This window comes from Leishmania infantum, chromosome 26, assembly GCF_000002875.2.
Source record: "Leishmania infantum JPCM5 genome chromosome 26".
In the NCBI taxonomy this organism is placed as follows: Eukaryota; Euglenozoa; class Kinetoplastea; order Trypanosomatida; family Trypanosomatidae; genus Leishmania; species Leishmania infantum.
Window position 1 is genome coordinate 364,810 of NC_009410.2, and position 16,940 is coordinate 381,749.

The 16,940-nt window shown below is 62.4% G+C and overlaps 5 protein-coding genes across 5 annotated transcripts; all 5 read left to right on the forward strand.

The window, feature by feature from the left end:
- Positions 1 to 1,463: 1,463 nt before the first annotated feature.
- On the forward strand, positions 1,464 to 3,083 carry LINJ_26_1120 (conserved hypothetical protein; the record flags this gene model as incomplete). Its single annotated transcript, XM_001470417.1, has 1 exon — positions 1,464 to 3,083. One exon carries the CDS (start codon positions 1,464 to 1,466, stop codon positions 3,081 to 3,083), a length of 1,620 nt encoding a protein of 539 aa, XP_001470454.1.
- A 1,135-nt stretch (positions 3,084 to 4,218) lies between these two features.
- Positions 4,219 to 6,573, forward strand: LINJ_26_1130 (conserved hypothetical protein; the record flags this gene model as incomplete). The annotated part of the gene is made up of 1 exon (XM_001470418.1): positions 4,219 to 6,573. The coding sequence occupies one exon, from the start codon at positions 4,219 to 4,221 to the stop codon at positions 6,571 to 6,573; it is 2,355 nt and encodes a 784-aa protein (XP_001470455.1).
- Positions 6,574 to 7,924: 1,351 nt separating this feature from the next.
- On the forward strand, positions 7,925 to 10,198 carry LINJ_26_1140 (conserved hypothetical protein; the record flags this gene model as incomplete). The annotated part of the gene is made up of 1 exon (XM_001470419.1): positions 7,925 to 10,198. One exon carries the CDS (start codon positions 7,925 to 7,927, stop codon positions 10,196 to 10,198), a length of 2,274 nt encoding a protein of 757 aa, XP_001470456.1.
- A 738-nt stretch (positions 10,199 to 10,936) lies between these two features.
- Positions 10,937 to 12,523, forward strand: LINJ_26_1150 (conserved hypothetical protein; the record flags this gene model as incomplete). The annotated part of the gene is made up of 1 exon (XM_001470420.1): positions 10,937 to 12,523. The coding sequence occupies one exon, from the start codon at positions 10,937 to 10,939 to the stop codon at positions 12,521 to 12,523; it is 1,587 nt and encodes a 528-aa protein (XP_001470457.1).
- Positions 12,524 to 13,348: 825 nt separating this feature from the next.
- On the forward strand, positions 13,349 to 15,400 carry LINJ_26_1160 (conserved hypothetical protein; the record flags this gene model as incomplete). Its single annotated transcript, XM_001470421.1, has 1 exon — positions 13,349 to 15,400. One exon carries the CDS (start codon positions 13,349 to 13,351, stop codon positions 15,398 to 15,400), a length of 2,052 nt encoding a protein of 683 aa, XP_001470458.1.
- Positions 15,401 to 16,940: the final 1,540 nt, after the last annotated feature.

The window sequence follows — 16,940 nt, forward strand, 5'->3', positions numbered from 1 at the left end:
CGAGGCGGGTACGCGTAGCGTTTGAGGTCAGGGGTCGTGTTCTCAGATGGCCGAGTCAGGGCACTGCTGTGCCGCGCCTCCATCGCTGCTCCGCGCCACGCGGTGCGGGGCCTGTGACAGGGCCGGAGGGGGAGAGGGCAAAGCCGAGTTGAGCGCATGTACTGCACGGCAGAGAAATGGAGATGCTGCGAAACACAAGAAGGAAAGCCGTCCCGTGCGCGTGTCTGCTCTTGGGTGTGCGTGCGTATGTGTATGTGTCGGTCTCTGAAGTGTTTTGTGTGTGTGTTGTTTCTTGTATGACCATCTTCCCTGCCACTTCCGCTTCCGCTTGCCTGTCCTTCTACATGTAGGTATATGCATGTATATGTGTATGCGTGCATGTGTGGTTCGCACTGCCTTGCCTCCCTCATGCGATTTTCTCATTTCTTTGCTTCTCTCCCTCCCTGTATGTATAAGTGTATGTGTACCTCTGTGCCAATGGCTCCCCTTCTCTCTGTCTTCTCCTCGTGTGCGTGTGCGTGTGTGGGCGGCCTTGTGGGCGACACCACGCGAGAGCCGCGCGTTTACGTCTCCGTCTGCGCGCACATGTGTCGGTGTTCGTCGGTGTCTGCATCACCGGCACACAGGGCGGGTGAGGCAACATGCCTCTCTCTGTTCTCATCCCTTTATCCTTACTCCGAATATAAGAACGAAAGCTCGGTGGACACGTTGTTCACGCCATGTACATGTGCAGCCAGTCAAACTGGCACACACACACACACACACACACACGTGTGTGCTCTTGACCCGCCTGCTTCTTCCACCACCACCGCCCCTCTCTCCCTCCCTCCACCGCCTCCAGAGCAAGGCCGAAAACAAAGCATGTAAAACGTTTAGCGCTACTGCCGTAGTGGTGGCCAGGGCAGCATCGCCGTGTCTTGTGAGTGCAGCACCCCATCCATGTCGTTACCGATGATACGGCAGGGGAAGGCGTACACAGAGGCGCAGACACGTGTGCGTCTGCATGTCCATCTGTGCCTGTGTATGAGTGGCCCACGGGCCAGTGCTCGGCGAGTGATGTCTCGGTACTGTCGAGGGCTCCGGTTTCCGCCGGCGACCACCTCCTCACCTGTGCGGCATGCGTCTCTCTCCATCTCTCCTGTGTTTTGCGCCTACGTCACAGAAAGCGAAAGTGCGGCAGGGTCGATGGCAGCAGCGACGTGTATGTGGACACACCGTATGAGCGTTTGGGCCGCCTTACTCTTTGAGTGTATAGTCGCCGACATGCCTGCACATCTCCGCCCCTTCCCTGCCTCCCTCTTCTTGCCTGCACATCTCCATCCCTTGAAGCGTATTCACTGCGCCACACCGCCCCGACGATCACGACAGTCGCACAACGCCAGCAGCAGCGAGGAAAAGAAGAGATCAGGCGCAGCACGATAGGTGAGCGTGTGCAGGCGAGAGAAGACAAGGGCTTCGTAGCGATGCTGTGCACATCCATGCGCCGGGCCCATGCCTGTGTGGCGCACATCCGCCTGACGTCCTTGTCGACGCCGTACGCGTCGGTGCTGCTCCACAAAACGCCGGCCACGTCTCTGATCTCCTCCTCGACCACGACCGTCACTGCCGCCGCTGCGGCCTCCTTGCAAGCATACGCGATGCCACGACGTTGGCAGTCCTCCGCCACCCCCTACCCAGGCTTGACAAGTGCAGCACCCGATTCCACCATGGTGGAGCAGCCGCAGCAGCCTCAGCAGGGCAGCATTGTCGTCACCTACAGTCCGGGGTCTGGCGCGGCTGGCAATGGACTGACGCTTCCGACGACAGCGCTCACCGGGCATTGTGACGTTATTTCCGAAACGTTGTCCAAGGCTGATGAGCTGCTGCAGCAGAAGAAGGCGCAAGAGGCGCTTGGTACTGGAGCGGACATCCTCACCGCGGAAGGTATTGATGAGATGGTTGAAGAGTTGAAGGAGATCACGACGAGCGAGGTCGAGGTGCTCGTGGGGCAGATGCGGTCGCCGGCGGTGGTGCAGCAGGCTGGCATGCACGAGCTGCGCCGCACGCTCTACTACGCCACCTCACTGAAGGCGCGTGACTGGATTGAGCCGGCGCAGTATACGTCTCTGATGCGTGTCTTGACAGTGGAACTGCTGCGCCGCGATAGTGAGGGCGTCTTGGCGCCAGACGATGTGCTGTATGTCACGACGCACATGATCACGGCGAACTTCTACAATCGGCACTTATGGAATCGAATGGAGAAGTCGCTGTTGCTGCGGAACTACGACACGATTGACATGGCCACCATCAAGGCCCTCTCAACGAAGCTCTTCAAGACGCGTCGCGGCTGCGCCAAGGAGACGCTCGACGTGCGGCGGAAGATCTTGAGTGCGATGACGCGCCGAGTGGCGGTGCTGGCAAACGATTTTGATTTGCCGTCCCTTCTCGGCATCCTGCAGTGCTACACGATACATGACATGACACCGCCGCCGATCCAGTCGCTCGCCGTGCGCGCGACAAATCATGTGAGCGAGCTCACGCCGCAAGAGTGCGCGACGCTTTCGCAGGTGCTACGCAAGTTCAGTCTTCTTCGCCTCGAGGTGTGCGAGCGGCTTATCGAGCGCATCTGCACCGCAGACGAACTCAATCAACACATGGTCCACTCTGCTCTGATATCGATCCGCACGTGCTACAACCGCGTCAGCGACTCGGGCCGCAATGCGCTGCAAGCGGAGCCGACCCGACAGAAGCTGCGAGCCATGGGGGAGCAGGTGAGCTGCCGCTTGCAAGAAGCCACGTTCCCGACGCTGAACGTAATACTGAACATACTCGACATCGTCGTAAACCTGCGCATCTACGTGCCGAAGAAGTCCTTGCAGAGCCTCTTTACCCGCGCCCTGGACATGGTCAAGGTAGTCGTGGAGCAGGAGGATGATCTGATCGACCCTACCACCGGAAAGCGCGTGCGGCCCATCACGATGGAGCAAGGCCGTCAGCTGCATGCGCTCCTGCTGCACTACGGGTCTGATTTGTGTCCAGATCTGCAGACGCTGCTTAAGCAGTGCTTCAAGGACGGCCTCCTACCCGATGAGGCGTCAATCTAAGGCCCTGTCGGACCTCTGTATGTGTGTATGTGGGGAGGGGGACGCTCTGCTGCCTGGCCATCGCTACTTTGGTCTCACTACGTCCGCCTGCTAGGCCGTGAAGGGGATGCCGACACAGCTTGTCGTGGTCGCGAGTTATTCTGTTGTGTGTGCCTTTCGGTGCTTCCTCGCTTCTCGCTCATTGCTGGGAAGAGGACGTGCGAGCACTAGAAAGAGGCAGAAAGGCGCGCGCGTTGAAGATGACGTTGTCTTCGTGCGCGTGTGCTTCAGCTTCGGGCCTTCACGGTAGTTAGTGCACACAGCTTCAGTGCGCGCGCTTCGTTGCGCACACGTCGGTTTGTGCCTGTGTGCTCAACTTTCACCACCACCACCACCCCATCCCGCACCTTTCTTCTCCCTTCAATGTCGCAGTGATGGTGACTTGCAAGTCCGTCCCGGTGAAAAAAGGTAAAGCGCGCGCTGATGCTCGCCAAAAAGGGAAGAAGAGGGACGTTGGGGTGGGTGGGGCGGGGCATCATCGCCCTCTTGCGTCTCGCCCAATTCGTTCGTAAACGTGCCGCCCCTTCTTCACGCATCAGCTCTCGCGCTTCATCTCGTCCTCGGCCTGCACCCATCCTCCATCCCTTTCCTTCACAAGTGCGAGCATGGCTGGCGCTGCTTCTATTGTGGCTGCGCTTTTGTCGGCCAACAGGGAGAAGCGGAGAGAGAGGGGGGAGGGATGGTTGGCGCGACCATGGATACAGTAGAGTGATCCTGCGTGCCTTCAAAGTGGATGAGCAGACGGCAGACCGCCCATCGCCACGTTTGTCGCTGATGCTTTCGCATGCTGCTCCCTCCGTCTCCACCTCCCGCGACATCCTTTCACTGCTCTTGTTCCTCGCCGCGACACGCGATCGACACTTCTCGTTGCGCTCCGCCTCGTACTCTCTGGCAACCCTAGACGCTGATCGACCGCTGTGGCTCTTGTCCGTGCTGCAGTCCTGTGGGAAGGGATCATCAGTGTCTGCCGTTCGTGCGCTCACTGCCGGTCGGCCCTCCGGTGAGTGGCTTCAAGGAACCGAAAGGGACGCACTCCCAGGGTGACTAACGCTCGTGCCCCATGCTCAGTCGGCCGCTATCCACGTCGTGGCTCGTGATGCCACGTCGTCGCAGTGGTTGGTGCCCCTTCACGCTGTCCGCCTTTGCGTCCTGCTCGCAGCATGGCCTTCGCTCTTCTCGTGCAGCTATGCGCCATGTGCATGCTCGAACATGCCACTGCAGCTCTTACAATCTTGTAGGTCGCTGCATCTCATCTATGAGCTCGGGAATCGCTGACGTACCGACAAGCGCCGCGCCGTGGGAACGTCTCGTGCACCTCGTCACTGGCCTTCCTTCGGCCGAGCAGCGAAGCTTCCCGCTCACGGCAACGGGTGCCCCCACTTTGGCCAACGTAGCGGCTGTCCGTACTGCCCTTCCTGCAATTCGTGAGCTATGGTTGTCTGCCTACCACCCCGCCTTCGGCTGCGGTGTGGAACGCGATCGTGACGGCGCCGTCGCCTCTGCCGTCGCCGCGTCTGACGTGGATGCACAGCGGCAGCAGCACCGGCTTCTCCCAGAAGAAGCAGAGGAGCTGCCGCTGTTTGTGCAAGCGCTTGGCCACCTCGCCGCTGCCCTCCACGAGTCGATCGGAGAGACGACTGAGGCAGCAGCAGCAGCAGCAGCGGTGGCGGCCGACGACGCCGACGCTGATACCCGCCTTCTGAAGATGCACGAGTGGCTCGTGGAGCTGCAGGCGCTCTTGCTCTTTATCGGGCAGCACCACCTGCGCTTCCTGATTCCAGCGACCTTTTCGCCCAAGCTGTCATCCCTGGCTGTCTCACCCGTGCCGGAGACGCACACAGTCGATGGAAACGGTAGTGCGAGCTACGGCAGCGAGCTAAGCAAGCCGGGGACAGCAAAACGGCGGGAGACGCAGGTCAGTGACGCCTCATCACTGCGGCAGCTTGCGAATGAGGTGATTGCAAACCACACGAGTGCACCTCCGGCGGTTGTCAAAGGCAGCGTCCCCGGCGCTGCCTCCCTTCGCCGCCTGTTTCGTCACGAGTGCGAGCATGTGCAAGACATGGCGCCGCCGCTGCCGGTAGAGGAGCTTCTCCGCGTTGTGGTGCTGGTCGAGGCCGCGCGAACGATCCTTGACGTGACGCATCCTCCGCCGCTGGCGTCAGGAGTGCGCGCGGAGGTGTACGGCGTGCTCTTGTCCGTCGTCGGTTCGAGTGAGCAGCTGTCGTCTACGACGCTCGCGTCGCTCGCCACATGTCTGGCGCGATGTGTCGATAGCTATGCGATGCGCAAGCAGCTTTCAGCCGTTGCATGTGCGCCACAGAAATCGGGCGCGGTGCCGGGGGACTACGACGACGGTGGTGGCGTGCAGGCGCGCGGAGAGCGTTTTGCTGGTGTCGGCAGCGCAGCACTTTCTGCATTTTTGCGACGTGTCTCACGCAACATCGCCGCGTGTTCTGCAGGCACCTCTCTCACTATATCGCCTTCACCGATTGAGCAGCATGAGGCTGCGCAGCTCAATCGCCTCTGTGGCGGCCTCGACACTCGCCTGCGCCCTACCAGCGTCCTACACCACCTTCGCGTACTCGCGAACGTGATGCAGCGCCGTCTCGCCAAAACGCTCTATGACGCGGAGGCCGGGCATGGCGCTCACCAGCTACAGCAGGAGGCAGGGAAGTGCGGCGACGACGGCGCGGACGTCCCTGCCAGCAGCACCGGCGCCGCTCGCGTGGCAAAGGAAGCGAGGATAGAGGCCGGCATGCTGGGCATACTCACGCTGGAGGAACTCAAAGCACGCGCAGGGACGACGTTGAGTGACACTAGGTTGCCAACGGCGACCCAGCCGCGGCGGAAGCGTCGCACTGTGGCAGAGATTGGGGCTGCTGCTGAGAGGAATCGGGTGGGTGCGGGCAACTTCTCAGCGCACGGTAACGCTGACGCTCCCTCTTCTCACGTGCCACACGGAAGCGCTGCTCCACCTTCATCCACGCCCTGCGACTCCTGTCAGCACCCCCACGTCTGCCACGCAGACTGCAGCGCCACAAGCGACACGGCTCGAGTGTCCTTCACTGACCTCGCGGAGGTGTGTAGCGCCATGGCAGCCATCGGCTTTCGCGGCGACGACACTGCTGCAGAGGAGCCGATGTGGCGGCACGCGGTCGAGTTCGCCTGTGCGGAGATCGTCGCGACGGCTGATGCCAGGGACGCAGCGGCTGCGGTGGCTCGTGCCGACAACGGGGATGCTGCTGGCGTCGCAGCAGATGGAGAGGCGGTGATTCGTCAGACTTTGCTGGACGCGCGCGATTTGTGCTTTGCACTCGATCGGGTCGACTACACGCACGGCTACGATCGCGTCATGGCGACGCTGGTGCGCTGCGGCTTCCTGCGCGAGCCGATTCCTGCGCCCTCGGCTGTTCGGCGGTCCATGAAGGACATCCCGTCCTCCTTCTAAGCGGACAGGGTATTCAGGAGGGTGGCAGGCCGGCGCGTATCACTGGCCGAGCGAGTGGCCGCTGGCGACAGCGTTGAATCCCTACCCTCTTGCCTCTCCGCACATTCCCGTGCTCCATGGTCGGCCCTTCCCCTCTGCCCCTCTTTCACTTGTGTGTGCCCCTGCTGCTGGTGCGGCTTCTGGCAACGATGCCGCTGTTTCTCAGCGCATTCCTTTGTGGGCAACCCCGTCGCCGTCTTTGCTGTCGTGCTCTACGGACGTGGAATGCCCCTTTTCTCCCTCACCGCAACAGCGGAGAGCTGCGGAGAGGCCCGCCACTTCGCTCCTTCAGATGCACACTCAGTCGTGGTAAAGCGTTCGCGCCCTCCCCCACCGCCTTCCCATTCAACTAGCCGCCGCTGGCCAAGCCAGTGCGCCGCCGCGCTGCATCGTTGTGCTGCGCTACTTGAAGGGTGGGGTCAGCAGTGCAGCAGGAGCGCCCCACCTACCCACTCATCCCACGCATAAGCCAGAAGCCAGCTTCATCGTCGGCCTTCATCCCACTCCCCCTTGGGCCCTCCCTTTATGAGTCTCAATGCGTGTTTGTGCCTGTGCGTGTCTCTCCCCTCCTCATCTGCCTCTTTCCTGCTGAGCATCAGAAAGGAGCCACAACTCCGCGCGGCGGCCACCTCCGCCTCACCTCCCGGCCGCTGCAATGCCATCATCACGGCGCCCCTGCACCATCGCGGAGCTGCAGCGGCTCGAGGAAGAGGCATGGGCCTCGCCAGCACAGCGGGCGCTGTACGCTACGCGGCACATCCCTGGGTTCCCGTGGTACACAGTGCAGGAGGTGACGTTGCCTGACAAGCCTGCAACTGCCAACGCGACCGCCCTCTTCACCAGCGGCGTTCGACGCCACGTCATCCCGTATGACTTTTCCTTTACTGTGTTCGTCAAGGGACGGTGGGTCGGCCGGCGGTTGCTCGAAGTCTACGCGGAGGAGCTGCCGCATCACACCCCTGCCTACTACGAAGCTTGCCTGCGGCAAGGCCGTCTGTACTGCGTGCAGCGCGGCGCTCTCCGCCAGCACAACACGCAGCGCCGGCTGCTGAAGCGGTCGGCTGCCGCGCCTGCGCCGTTGGGCACGGCCGGGAGCTTCAGCGACAGTGCCCCAGGCCTGGCTTCGTCCATATACACTACCCCTACCACCACCAACACCACGTCCGCTTCAGACCTCCCTCGGCGCCGCCACGCTGATCGCCGAGTCGCATCGCCTGCTCCTCTGCCCTCTCGAGGAGAGGATGTAGTGCTGCAGCACGGCGATGTCGTGTACCACACGGTGCACCGTCACGAAGTGCCAGTGACGGTGGGGATGTGTGGCGCCGATGCCGTGCTTATCACGGCCGTTTGCATTGCACAGTACGGTCTCATCTGCGTCAACAAGCCGACCGGGCTACCGACGCACGCGACGGGGAGGTACTACTACAACTCGCTTACCTCGCTTCTTGAGTACGTACTGGCGCCGAAGCGGCTGGCGGCGTGGCTGCTCGTCGAAGACCCGCTCCTGCAGTCCCTCGTCTCCACCGAGCACCTCTCGCCATCGGAGAAGGTGGAGCTGTACGCGTACTATGCCCCTCCTTCAGCTCCCGTGCGACCTCCTAGATCAGTGCGTCAGCCCTGCGAGCACCAACTCCACCGCGAGGGAGGCACAGAGCACAGCTCGGGGTCTTCGCGATGCTACTGTGCGGCAACAAGCGAAGCATCCGCTGCCGAAGATGCAGATCTAGACGAAGTCGACCCTGACAAGGTGCCTCGGCCGTGCCATCGGCTCGACAAGGTCACCTCCGGGGTGCTGCTACTGGCCGTGCGCCAAGACGCGGCAAGGCGGATCGGATCGGTGCTGATGCGCAAGGCAAAAGAAGTGGACGAGGCAGTGACGGCGGAGCTGCTGCGCCGCAGGGTCGAGCCTAACGCCTCGCGTGACCGCGGCTTTGAGACAGCGGTCACCCCAGTCGCTGAGCACACGGCGAGCCCCGATGGGAGTGACGGCGATGCCGGTGCGCCCGCCGTTCACGGGCCCTCATCCACCCCTGCTTCGCCACCGGCATCTCTGCAGCGCGTCCTCGCCAGCACGTATGAGCTGCAGAAGTACTACCTGGCACGTGTGCGTGTTGAGTCGGCCCGAGTACAGCCGGAAAGCGGTGACACATTCGAAGCCGAGATGCAGCGGCAGCACACGCCCCAGCCACCACCCTTAACATCCCCGTCTTTGCCCTTGGCACTCCCTCCGCCTCTGCGTGTTTGGCGTGTGGCCGGTGATGAACCGTGCTTGAGAACGCACAACGCCTATGTGTCACGCATGCTGAGCTCCGCAAACGGTGTCGGCGATATTGCGTCGTTGCGGGCTCGCCAGCCGAAGAAATGCAACTCAGCTCTGCCGGGTGCGTTCCCTGATGGCGTGCTGACGACAGTGCCGGTTCCTGCGCCTGGGGCCCTTGCGTCTTCCCCTGCTGCCGCGGCGACGCTCTGCCAGCTCCTTTTTGCCTTGCCCACCCTCACGAGCGCCGCACACCAGGACGCTCTGTTGCAAGCTGGAACGAGCGTGGCGAGCGCCGCTGAAGAGGCTGTGGTGCTATGCACCCCCTACACGGGCCGCCTGCACCAAATTCGTATGCATCTGAGCTCACTCGGCTGCCCCATCGTCGGCGACGTCGTTTACGCGCACACCAGCGGCAACGCGGACGTGCCAGGCACATCTTCAACGCAAGTACAGCCGCAGCTGCCGAGGGGGAGGCTAGGGGGCACGGAGAGCGCCACCTGGGGCCCCGAAACGTCGCCCACGAAAGACACGGCAGCGCGTGACCTGGACGGCAGCGCTGATTGCGCGGCGCGACTCTCACGCGATGGCCGCGATTTCGTCTTCTTCGATGCCGCACAGCTGCCAGCCGCCTATCATCGCTACTGCCAAACAGTGAAAGCGGCGGCTGAAGAGGCCAACGCCGCATCTCATGCTCGCCAGGCTTCTCCGTCGCGTAGGGCAGAGGAGCGTGCAGCGACAGTGGACGCCGACGGCGGGCTACCGACGACGAAGGGTGTAAAACGCAGTCGCGCTGTGTGCAGCACCGGCGGCGGAAGGGAAGCCGAGGCGGCGGAGGGCATGGCGAACCTCGAGAAGAAGGGGGCCCCACTCGCCAGCACGAGTCGTGTTGCCGCAGTTGTGGGCGCTCCAACGGCGGGGGCGGGGCAAAGCGACGCAGCCGCCACTCGGTGGCAGGATGAGCCGCTATGCTACGAGTGCGCCGGACGTCTGCCCATCGTGGCCGCAGGAGAGTGCGCGACGGGCACGTCGGCCATCTGCCTGCATGCCTGGGTGTACCAAGTTAGGGAGGCCCTGCTCCTCGCCACCGACGACGGCGCACCGTCGACGGCGAGCTCGCCAGCATCAACGCCAAAGGCTGCTGCGATGCTTGCGACTGCAAGCCGGTCGCCGCCTGCACCATGCCCTTCCTCTTCCTCGGAGGACGGGGAGAGCGGTGCGTGGGTGAACAACCGCACCGCACAGCGCTTGCCACCTCACCGCCGCTTAGTAGTGGAGGGCGACGTTGTTCGGTTTGAAGCACCGCCACCGGCGTGGCTTCGGCGGTAGTGCACGCAGCGCCACACACTGCTCGCTGCGCAATGGTCGGAAGACGCAGCGCGGAATGACAGACGCCACGCCACCACCACGAGCTCGCAAGGACTGCAACACATGGCCTTCGCACCGAACTGAAAGGCACACGTCGTACACAGCGAGGGAGAGGGGAAGGGGTGCGGGGCATCTGGCGGGTGTCGCCCCTTTCCCTCCTTTCACACCTGTCCCTGCGCCCTTCTCTCTTTTCCGCGGACTGCGCTGCGTAAGACACAGTAAAAGCACCAACTAAAGGTACACACGCGCATACGCGCCGTGCGAGGGCACGGGCAGACGTCCTTGGGCGGTTGCCGGCAACTGCCTACGGGGGACACGGTGAGGCAAGAGGAAGGGCGGCTGCGGACCTACCTGCAAGTGAGCTGGTCGGTGAGGTACCTCGCGTGAGTTCTCCCTCTCTCTTTCTCTTTCTACTGCCTCTGTGCGGGCTTTCATCCATCTTCCGACCCCCTCCTCTATGCCGTCCCCTGCACACATTTGCACGGCCACGCCAGCGTATGTATATGCGCGTGCGCTTTCCGACTCTTTTCTACCGCATTGGAAGCCTACAACCGCACACACACACACACACACGCACGTTCGCTCTGTGCAGGTGCGCGTGTCTGTACGCACCCTTTCCTTGCTTTGACTTTACATTGATGCGCTGGGGCGCACTTCTTTCCATCTGCTGATGCGCATCGTGTGTGCCCCCTCCTCCTCATGCTTCTCCACGAGGCGCTTGTTCACACAGAATGCCCCATCTGCCTGCAGCCACTAAACTACTGTCTTCGGCCGCCACCCAGTCGCCCTGCCTCTCCGCCCTCCTTCGGCACCTCCGCAGTGGTGGCCACCGGTAGCGGGACCACGAGTAGCACGAGTGCGTCAGGCCACTCCCCACGCTCGCCGCTGCAGCTGAGTGGGTCGAACGCCTCGGGCGGGGCAGGTGAGTTTTGCATCACGTTTGCACCTGGAGTGTACGGGAGCGATGCGACAGATCCGTGGCGCCCAAGCGTCGCCGTCGTGTCTCCAGCGTCCCCTCGTGAAGCGCCAAGCCCGTCGGGTCAGCGCCGCTTTGCGCACAGCGAGCCGTGCCCACCCTTCAGCGGCGGGGGGGCGAATCTGTCTGGCAGCGGCCACACCGCCGACAGCAGCAGCGACGAAGGTGCCGCCGGTGTTGTGGTGCTGCCGTGCGGACATCTTCTGCACTACCTATGCGCTATGCAGCTGTGCGAGTACGCCAACCATCCGTCCTGTCCCGTGTGCCGGCTGAAACTCGCCTCCGGCGCCGATTTGATTCTCTTCCGTCCTCAGCTGCGAGTGTCGTTGATCGCCGCAGCCCAGGCGTCTTCCGGCGTCTCTGCCGACTGCGCTTACATCGAGGGAGCGTGTAAGAGCGCCATCAGCGTGCGAAAGCGTTGTCGGCTCGAAGAGGCGGAGAGTGAGGACGGCCATACGCACGGTACGGATAGCCACCGAGCGGACGGCGAGGACGCCAACAGTGTGCAGGTGTGCTCGCCTCAGTCGGGATCGCAGCGCGGCTGCGTGCCGGGTCCTTCTGTCGCGCGCACCTCCACGTCTCAATCCGGTGGCGAGCTTAGTGCCCCCAAGCTCATTCTCGGGGACGATTTGGAGCTGACGAACACCTGTGCGGCGCCGAAGACGCAGGGTTTGCCTGCCACATCGCTCCAGAACAGCGGCGGCGATGCAGACGCAAACCAAAGCGAGGACGACATCACGATCATCGGTGCCCGTCAACTCCCGCCCTCCCAGGCCTATGCGGAACTGCTGCTTCGCACCACTGCAACGTGGGCAGAGCGGGCAGAGACGCTCAAGGCGCGAGTGGAACACCTTGAGAGGAGTCAGCAACTGCTGCAGAGCGACTGCAGTGAGCTAGAGCGCACCCTCACCGTTGCGCGTCGTCGCCGAGAGGTGTTGCTGAGTCTTCCATCGTCGAAAGATGAGCAGGATGTACTTCCATCGGCTCAGAGGTTGCGTGAGCTGCGACGCCTCTGTCTTGAGACACGGACAGCCATGTCGTCCACTACGACACAGCTGGCAGAGGCGATCCGCGGCCACGCGGAGGTGCGGCGGCAGACAGAGAAGTACGTGCGCAAGCTGTCAAGGCTGGAGTCTGGCAAAGGAGTCGGGAGAGCTGGCGGCGACACTGCCATTGCCTCTGCCTCTGCCTCTGCCGCCGCGGTGAAAGCAGGCCTACCGCCTCCGCCATCACGACGGCAGCCGCCACAACGAGGTGCAACACCGGCAGGGGAGGCAGCAGCAGCAGCGGCGCTCGATGGTCCGCCCTGAAACTTTGTACGAGCAGTGGGCCCATATGTCGCAGCCCTTGTAGGTGCCTGTGAACTCTTCCGTGCTAATCCCTACGTAGGCGGAGCGTGAGAGCGCGCGAGATGTTCCGTCCTCTTGTTCACCCATGAAGCTCCCGCCTTGCACGCCCGCTACCAACGTGCGCCGACAGTCTATCCAACAAGAGACTACAGAGCCGTTCTCTTTGGATGTTGTTGAAGAATGAAAGGAAGAACCACAGGCGATGCGCACAGAAGCCGCCACCGCCCAGCCGACTCCTCCTCTCCCTCGCACACTCTCTGCTTTTCAAGGAGATTCCGATGTAGAGGCGTGGCCGCCACGACGACCACCACCAATGCCAACAGCGCCGCGATGATGGCGGGCCAAACGAAGAAGGCTCCTTCGTCAACGGGCACAGATGCACGTCTCGTGTTGTTTGTTGTTTGCTGTCGTCGCTGTTGGTGTCTCTGCTCCATCTCTGCGCGCACACACACGCTCTCTGTTGCACCTCCTACTTCTTGCCTCACCTTTCTCTCCTCCTCGCCTGAGAAACGCACGCACACACACACACACACACACACACACACACACACACTGACACACGCACACGAACATGGACGTGTATCATTGAAAGGTGCATAGACAGCCCTCCGCGTCACGGAACATGTGTATGCCTTCTCTCTCACCCACCTAACGCCCACCAAACACGTCGGACCTTCGGTCACCTTCGCACGCAGCGACGACCAGCCTCATCAGCGCCGCGAGCATACTCGGCTTGGCTCCACACTTTTCGTTGTGTATTCCGCGCTGTTTTGCTCCAACACGCAGATGTCTGCCAAGTACCCGCCCGAGAGCAAGTCACCGCACAACAGCAGCGGCGAGGAGGAAGAGGAGGAGGAAGAGGAAGACGAGGACGATGAGGAAGAGATCGAGGAGTGGACGGAGGTGACGCCGCTGAGCGAGCTGGCGGAGCTGGAGGACGGCCCTAGCAGCCACTTCGTCGGCGGCTTCAGTGTATGCAACCATCTCGGCGACGCCATCGACCGCGTGCAGTTCAAGGAGGACATTGTGCTCGTCTTTCCTGGTGTTTACGCAGCAGCCTCGTCCTCCTCGCCCTCCTCTTCGTCACCGCTGGAGCTGAACGAGGCGCAGCTGGGAGGCCTGCGCGTTTACAGCGTCTCCTACGCCCGTGAACATTCATCGCACGGTGGAAGCAAGAGGGCAGCAGAGCCGCGTTACATGTCGCCGTCCAAGCGCCGTGTTGGGCCATGGTTCACCTACCTTACGGCCGCAGCGGCAGCTGTGTTTCTCGCTCAGGGCAGCAGCGGCGGTGGTACCAAGTACGCGAAGTCCAGCAAGGCACACAACCCCTTAGAGGCCGCCGCCTTGAAGGCAGTGGAGGCGATAGACAGTCGGAAGGCCGCCTCGACAACCACCATGCACACCACAAGTGGCTCCAGCGTGTTTGCGCCGGCGATCACCGCCACCACAGCGAATCCGCAGCTCTATCCCGTGTTCGATTTCCCCATCTCCATTGCGTATACCAAAGAGCCCGTTGATGCCGCGGCTTCGTCGACCTGTGGGCTGCCCCACTACATGCAGCAGGCGCAGGACAGCGACGAAGATGAGGAAGACGAGGAAGCCAACGAGACGGGCGGTGGCGACGATAGCGGGGCCGAGCAAGAACAGGAAGAACCCGGCGCCGGCGCTTTGCGAGAGGAGGTGGCCATCACCCTTGCCGGCCTGTGCGCGCGCGCTGGCGTGACGATCGGCGCCCTTACGCGTACACACATCACCCACTGCGTTATCGGCTCTCCGCAGCAGCATCCGACGTCATCCGAAGCAAGTACTGTCGCTCCGCGAATCGCCATCACAGCGGCGCCGCTATCGGAGGCGCTAGTGGATCACTGCCTTGTGTATGGAGGATCGGCCTACGGACTCTACGCCTATCCGCGCTGTGCTCTAGCGATGCGCAGCTGCATCGTGGAAGGGCCAAACACAGAGGCTGCCACGTATAACGCCGCCAGTGCCTCCGCTGCCAGCGCAGCCTCCGCGGGCGGTAGTTGTGGCGGCTCTGCCCTCGCACAACTGCAGCGGTGCCAAGCGCGCACGCAGTTGCTGCGCCGCTACATGGACCGCTTCGAAGAGGGCCAGGCCCACGACACGGGCGCTAGCGGACGTGGGGGGGAATCTCGCGACATTGAGGAGGGTGTCCTTCCGCGCTTCTGCGTACCTGGTGCGAGCGCTGCTGGCGCGGCTGCCATCCCGATGCCGTGCGAAGTCGCCATCATGTGCGATGACGCTGATGTGCAGCTCACAGACTGCCTCATCACCCACACCCGGCACGGTGTGCTCCTGCACGGTGGCTGCGCCGGCACAGTGGTTAAGAGCTTATCGGTGCGCAGCATTGCGGAGGTAGGCCTCTACGTGTACGGGATGGCTGGTGCAGCCGATGTGCAGTACAGCTCAGTGCTTGCGTGTGGGCTGGCGTGTCTGCTGGTGGTTGGCCCGTCTGCTGCCCAGGTGGCCGCCGCAGAGGCCGAGCTTCCGGCTCGCCCGTCCGAAGAAGACGAGGAGGAGGGCACTGAGCAGTCCGAAGATGGCCAAGACCGGCGTCGCCCGATATTTTCACAGCACCCGCACATTCGATCTAACTGCTTTATCGGGGCCGTCCGTGTGCAGGGCGAGGTGCGTAGCGGTGCCATGGTCGACAATCTTGTCTTCCTCCCTCGTGACGAGCAAGGTGTTGCCGCCGCGGCAGCAGCTGGTGCGCAGACGGTACTCAGCGTGCCTGCCGACACAGAGCGCAGCTTTGCGTATGTCGGGATGGAGGGAGAGCGGGTCCCGGCACGTGCGGCAGACGAGGCCGCCGCAGCGTAACGGGCAAGCCTTTGCTCTCTTGCCCCTCCCCCGCCCCCGGCCCTCTACTGCTCATCTCTGCGCACGCGCGTGTTGTCACGTTCTCTCCCTCTTTTGCGGGTGTGTGCGTGTGTTTGCCTCAAGCGACTGCGTGTGCGTCGCTGATGTACATCAAAGCATGGCGCTCCTGTGCTGTTTGTTGTGGCATGTTGTCGTTGCACTTCTCCATCTTCACTGCCGCCTCGCTCACAGGGGCGAGAGCTGATTGGGCATCTGGAGAGCGTGAGTAGTGGACGTGTGTGTGTGTGTGCGTGCGGGTGCGTGCGGGTGCGTGCGCGTCAACATATGTATATGTATGCATGTATAAAGGAAGTGTGAGTAGGGAAGGGGGAGGGGTCCTTCTCTTCGGTGTTTGTGTAGGAGGCTCAACACGCGTGCCCGATCGGTAGCCGGCGTGCGGCCTCGACGGCCGCACGACTCCCCTCCCCCCTACTTTCCTGATTCCCCAGCGTGTTGCGTGCGCCCGAAAGGACAGTTCCACAGCGCGACGCACGAAAAGCAAACACGAAAGGCGGAGCGAGAGAGCCAGCCAACCCCCTTTGCGCAAGCACGAGAGGAGTGGGGGTGGGAAGGGGAGCGGCATACAGCCCTGCAAGGATCAGGTGCGGGCGCTGGCGCCGTCCACACGCATCGTTTGCTCGCGATCGTGTTCACGGGTACGGATACGCGTGTGTGGCCATCTGCCCGCTGCGTCAGTCCTTGTGCGCCGATGAGCTGTGTGCGTTCGTGTGTGTGTGTGTGTGCTTGTGCCCTGCATGTGTCGTGCGTGCATCGCCGTGCGAGGGTGTGTGACAGTCAACGAGGTTGTGGCGCTCTCCTATCACACTGCCTTGGCGACGGCGAGGGAAGGGGAGAGGGGAAGGGCGGGTTGGTGCCATGAGCTCCACTGTAACTCTCGTGCGCCGCTCAATCTTTCCTGAACCCCCCCCCCTCTGGATCTCTCTCCCTCTGTGTTCACTCGTGCACATGCATAGAAATGTGCAGTGGCTACCCGTGTACAGCACCCTGCTGGCAAAGGTGCCGCCGACACCGCGGCGTGGACCGAAAAGCATCAGAAACAGCGTGAGGGTGCGGGAGAGAACTAGGTGACACACCTCAGCGGGGGTCGACGGAGCGCCGCCATCGCTCACCTCCAGTGCTTCTCCAAGTGATACGCCTCCACATCTTTCACTGCACCTCATGTCACTTCCTTTTCCTGTGCTGCTGCTGTTAAACCCGATCGAATCTTCGAGAGACGTCGAAGAAACCCATCCACCACCGCTTGTTGGTGCATGCAACCACACACACACTCGCACATTCACTCATACACCTAGCTTCAAGCACACATACGCACGCAGACGCGCACCGACGTCTGGGCGCACTTAGAAAGCATTAGTTTCTTTTTTCTCTTCTCGTTCGCGTCTATTTCGCTGAGCGTTCCGCCACTGCGGAAGCGGAGCGCGTTTCTGCACGACGCTTATCCGCACAGCACCGTTGGCACCGACCACGCCGCGGAGGGGCG